The sequence below is a fragment of the Entamoeba nuttalli genome (assembly GCF_000257125.1).
Source record: "Entamoeba nuttalli P19 unplaced genomic scaffold asmbl_3338, whole genome shotgun sequence".
Taxonomy (NCBI): Eukaryota; Evosea; order Mastigamoebida; family Endamoebidae; genus Entamoeba; species Entamoeba nuttalli.
Window position 1 is genome coordinate 1 of NW_008576009.1, and position 5,069 is coordinate 5,069.

The 5,069-nt window shown below is 27.6% G+C and overlaps 1 protein-coding gene across 1 annotated transcript; it reads right to left on the bottom strand.

Annotated features, from left to right (window-relative positions):
• Positions 1 to 577: 577 nt before the first annotated feature.
• On the bottom strand, positions 578 to 4,735 carry ENU1_063910 (zinc finger in N-recognin protein; the record flags this gene model as incomplete). The annotated part of the gene is made up of 1 exon (XM_008858216.1): positions 578 to 4,735. The coding sequence occupies one exon, from the start codon at positions 4,733 to 4,735 to the stop codon at positions 578 to 580; it is 4,158 nt and encodes a 1,385-aa protein (XP_008856438.1).
• Between the last annotated feature and the right edge of the window lie 334 nt (positions 4,736 to 5,069).

Below are 5,069 nucleotides of genomic sequence, written 5' to 3' on the forward strand. Positions count from 1 at the left end.
GTTTTAGCCTTCTTCTTGAAAACTGGCTTGGTTTGACCTCCAAAACCTTGTTGCTTACGATCATATCTTCTCTTACCTTGGACATGGAGTGAATCTTTTCCCTTTTTATATTGAGAAACCTTGTGTGTAGTATGCTTATTGCATCTTGGGCAATAAGTCTTTCTGGCCTTTGGAACTACGACCATTACGAAGGACTGATTTTATAAAGTTCTTTTTTTCTTATTTTTTTATTTAAGGGTTTTTATTAATAACAAAAAATTTGTTTTTTGTTTTACTTATAATAAAAAAAAATATTTTAATATTTTCTTTTATAGAAGAATTACCTAAACCACAATTTTTTTTATAAATTTTTTATTTTTCTTTTTATTATATCTTTTTTTATTTACTGTAATGATGAGAACTTTATGAATAATAGAGAGGATTCTTATAAAAAGAAGTGGTAATATTCTCGTTTTGAAAATGTTACCAGGGATGAATAATCTCCCTTGATGATTCTTTCATAGTTACTCTGAACTTTTTATTTATCATTTAATTTAAAAAATAGAAAAAATTAAAATAAAGAAATAAATGTTTAGAATTAATGAAATTTCGGAACATAAAAGTTAAGTTCTGGTGATGAAGATACTTCTCCAGTAAGATAGAACCGTTCTATCTTTTCAAGTAGTTGAGTATTCAAACCATACATTTCTTTAGTAAGATAACTTGAGTCTGGTGATTCACCAAATCTGTCAACATATATTCCATTAATTTGAGCATGCATTCTTGGTGTCATGATGATAAGAATAGCAGAATGAACTACCAAAAAGATACCAACTTCTCCAGAACATTTAATCATATGTTCATAAACTGGTCTTTCACTGTGGATTATGTCTTGATGTTTTTTATCTTTATAACATAATAAGCACCCACATGTCATACAAATAGCACAATTATATATAATTTTAGAGGCTTCAATTCCACAAACACAACAACGTGTTTTCAGTACTTCATTAATTAATTGTTGATAGGTTGACGGCAATGAAATAAATTTAAATGGTTGAGGAATTGTAGGTCTTTGAATATAACCAACACATTGGCAATTCTTTTCATTTAATACTTTTAGTGTTTCATGAATAGGGAAATCATAATGAGTCTTTAAAGGTTCTGGTGATACTGTGAGTACATCTTTTAGAATGGCAATTCTTCTGAGATAAGTTTGAGCAAGAGCATCAACTAATTGATCTTCAGTTGAGTATTTTGAGTATTGAGGTAATTCTGATTCCTTTACAATAGTATTACAATTAACTGGTGGAGTAAATTTACTAAATTGTTGAATTTCACTATAAATTGCCAACAACTCATGCATATCAGCCAACGCTAAGAATGTTGACCAATGTTCAGGGAATAAAATATAACACCTTAACAATTGAAGAATAGGACTTCTTGCTGATGTAAATGTACAAATTTGTTCTAAAACATCTTTTCTAAATTGAATAGATAAATTTGCTGCAATCTTTTTGATGACTTGAAGATAAGAATATAAAGTATTTAATTGATGTTCATATCTGGTTGGTCGAGATGAACGCATTTGAATTTCCAGAGACATTACTGTTGATGCAACTACACTTGTCATTGATAAGAATGAACATTCAACTGGATTTTGTATTCCAAAACGAACAGTAGCTGTTAATGTTCTAGACAATGTATGGTTTACACTTTTATTAAACGAAGAAACAGATTCTGGTATAGAATTTATACATTGATTTATAACATTATCAATACCTTCAAAAGATGGGTCTTCTAATTTAATTGAATTAGGTTGATGTTCTTCAATAAAAACATTTGATATTGTATGGCACAATGGACAATATACAGATTTAGAAAGATAATAATTTTCTTCATTTCCACTATCTTCATAATCTTTTAAATAGCACTCTAAATGTATTTTATGAGGACAAGAAGAAAGAACACGATACTCTTGATCATCTTTTGTTACATCCCAATTATTGTTTCTTTTAGGTTTCCATTTCCATTCTCCTTCAATTAGTCCTAATGGTTTTTTCCAACATTCTTCTTTTGTTTCTCCTCGTACACCTTCAACACTTTCTGCATATTCAGCTGATCTAATAGCATCAGTTGCTTCAATATGTCCTAAGAATCCTAATGGATCATTTTCTGAATCTTCACAAGACCTACAAATAATACATCCTTCTTTTTTTGTGTCTTCTTCTACTTCCTCTTTTTCAATGTCAACAATAGACACTTTTTGGAAATTATCACGTTTTTGTGCCATCTTCTTTAAAAGTGCTAATTTTTTTGACTTTGAATCATTTGATTGTTTTACTTCTTTGCCATTAATACTTTCATACCCTTTAAAAACATCTTCTAACAATGTTCCTTTGCATAATTTGATTGTTGAAGCATCTTTCCATTCTCGATGATTAGCAAGAATTTCACCTAAATTTGTTAAAATATTTTTATGATAATTGTCATAAGTAATTCCTTCATGATAAGCAGCTCGAAGTCTTAATAAATGTTCTACAAGACTAACTACTTTACATTCATGACATCCTATAATCAATTTACAACATAAATCACTAACAATTGGTGAATGGAGTAAATGAAGTAAACATGATTCAAGTGTAGGATCTCTTTTTTCAATCTGATAAATACAAGGAAGTGATTTATTCATTTTTTTTGAGTATTCTTCACATACAACTTCTCTATTAACACTGTTAATATATGGGCAATAAGGATTGATATATTTCCAATATTCTTCTTTTAAATAACATTTCTTTTGTTTAATATCAACTATTTCTGAAAATATTTCTTCAATATCCATATCTCTTAATCCATCTACATTTGATGGAATTGATTTTTTGATGTCTGATGCATTCGTTTGTCTTGAGGCAAGACAATGAATAAACAAATAAATAATTTCTTGTTTTTGACTAAGTTTATTTGAAAGCATTGGATCAGAGAACATATTATTGATTATTTTTAATAAACTAATAGAACCAGCAACTATTTCACTTGGAACAGACTTAGGACATTCATTACTAATTTCTTTTTGTTTTGCAATTACTTCATCTATTCTATCAATTTTACATAATGGAATCATTAATTGAAGTAATTCTTCTGTTTTATATGAAGCGAGTTGAAGAAGAAAAGTGTCAGACATTAATTGTTCTGGATATTGTGGAAGACAACAAATAGTTTTAAGCATTACAGATTGACCATTTCTAGCCCATAATTGATCATAACTTAATTCAGTTAAAAATTGATGAAAAATAATTGGATATGTTAATAATAAATTTGGAGATGGTAATGTTTGGAACATTTCAAATGGAGAGTCTGTTAATGAAATTGCATAAACTAAAAATGTTAATAAAGGATAATACATTGAAATAGGTTGGTTAATTCCAACGTCTGGATGTGAACATTTAACGTGCATGTTATATATTTTTAAATAACGTTTAGTAACGTCTTGAATTACATTTAATAGTTGTTCTTTACTAAGACTTTTTAAACAAGTAAATCCAATACCAAGTAATACTTCTTTACAATAAAATGGTGAATAATCACATAAATTTTCATACTGAACATGTTGGTGTAATTCTCTTAACTCTTCATGATAAAACATTATTGATTCTAAGCATCTAATATATTCTTGGTATAACATTGGAATAGAAAATAATTTAGATGGATTAGATGTTACAATTGTTAAAAGTTCAGTTGTATAATAATTCATTGAAGTAATCTTTGGACTATCCAATGAAATTGTTGGTGCATCTTGTCTAAAATACTTAGAAATAACCCCAATAAATGAAACACTTCTAGCTACATTTCCAAAGAAATATTTTTCATTAAATTGTTTACATGAAGTAAATTGGCATGTTAATTTTGTAAAAACATCATTCATACAATTTGAAGGTGATTCGTTATTCATAATATAAATCAAATCATCCATAAATGATTCATATAACCTATCAGTATTTTTATCATCTGTTAATAATTCCATAACAAAAAGAGATAACTCATCAACAAATACTTCACAGTCAATCATACACATATCAATTAAGAACTCATCGATTCCTATTTTACGGTTTTTATCTAATAATGTCATCCTACAATAATAATTTTGTTTATTTGTTTTCATTAACTCTGTTACATGAAATTGGAATAAATCAATTTCACAACATTTTCTTAATATTTTAATTATACTTAATATACCATACTGTTCTAATTGTTGAATAGTTTCTCCTTGATGAAACTTTTCAAATATTATTTGTAATTTTTCAACTAATAGTGTCAATAATAGTTCCATCTTTTCATCAAACCTTGACTTCCATGGTTCTGGTGTTATCTCATATAAATTCCCTTCAAAATGATGTCCATGATATTTGCAAAATCCACTAGCTTTCCATGATATTGAACTACCACAATCACACGTCCCCCCTGAACCACTCTTCTGCATATAATATTCATGTCCTTCATGGTTTCCATTTTGGAAACATTCAACACAAATACATGAATTTGGTCCTGTTTCACATGTCTTACATCTATATAAAAAAGCTTTAGAATCATTTCCCCAAGCATGTCTACAACAATATGAATGTACTAATGGAGCACATTGTTCTTTAACTTTTTCAAATGGAATGTTTTCAAAGATTTCTAATATAACTTGGCTTGGTAAAGAGGAAGGATATTCTCCGGACAATATCAGGATAATGTTATCTGAAAGTGAATTACTCATTATGAATATTTGTAGTTATGAAGTTTTCTTTTAAAAAAAATAAAAAATAATTTTGTTTTTCTTTGGTGATGATTAAATTTGTTGTCAATGTTTAAAAATAAGTCCTATACTGTTTTCACTGATGGCACTCACTATTTAATAAAGTAAAGTACAAACATTTTATTCTAACGTCTTCTGCTTTATTTTGTTGTTTCTATCTTTAGGTTGTTTCGTATTTTTTTCTCATTTTCTTTTAATGATAAATTTTAATTATCTGTTTTTGGTTACAGGTACTTTATTAGTATTTGTACATTGCATTAATTATTTAATTATTTAGTATATTTTATGTTATAAT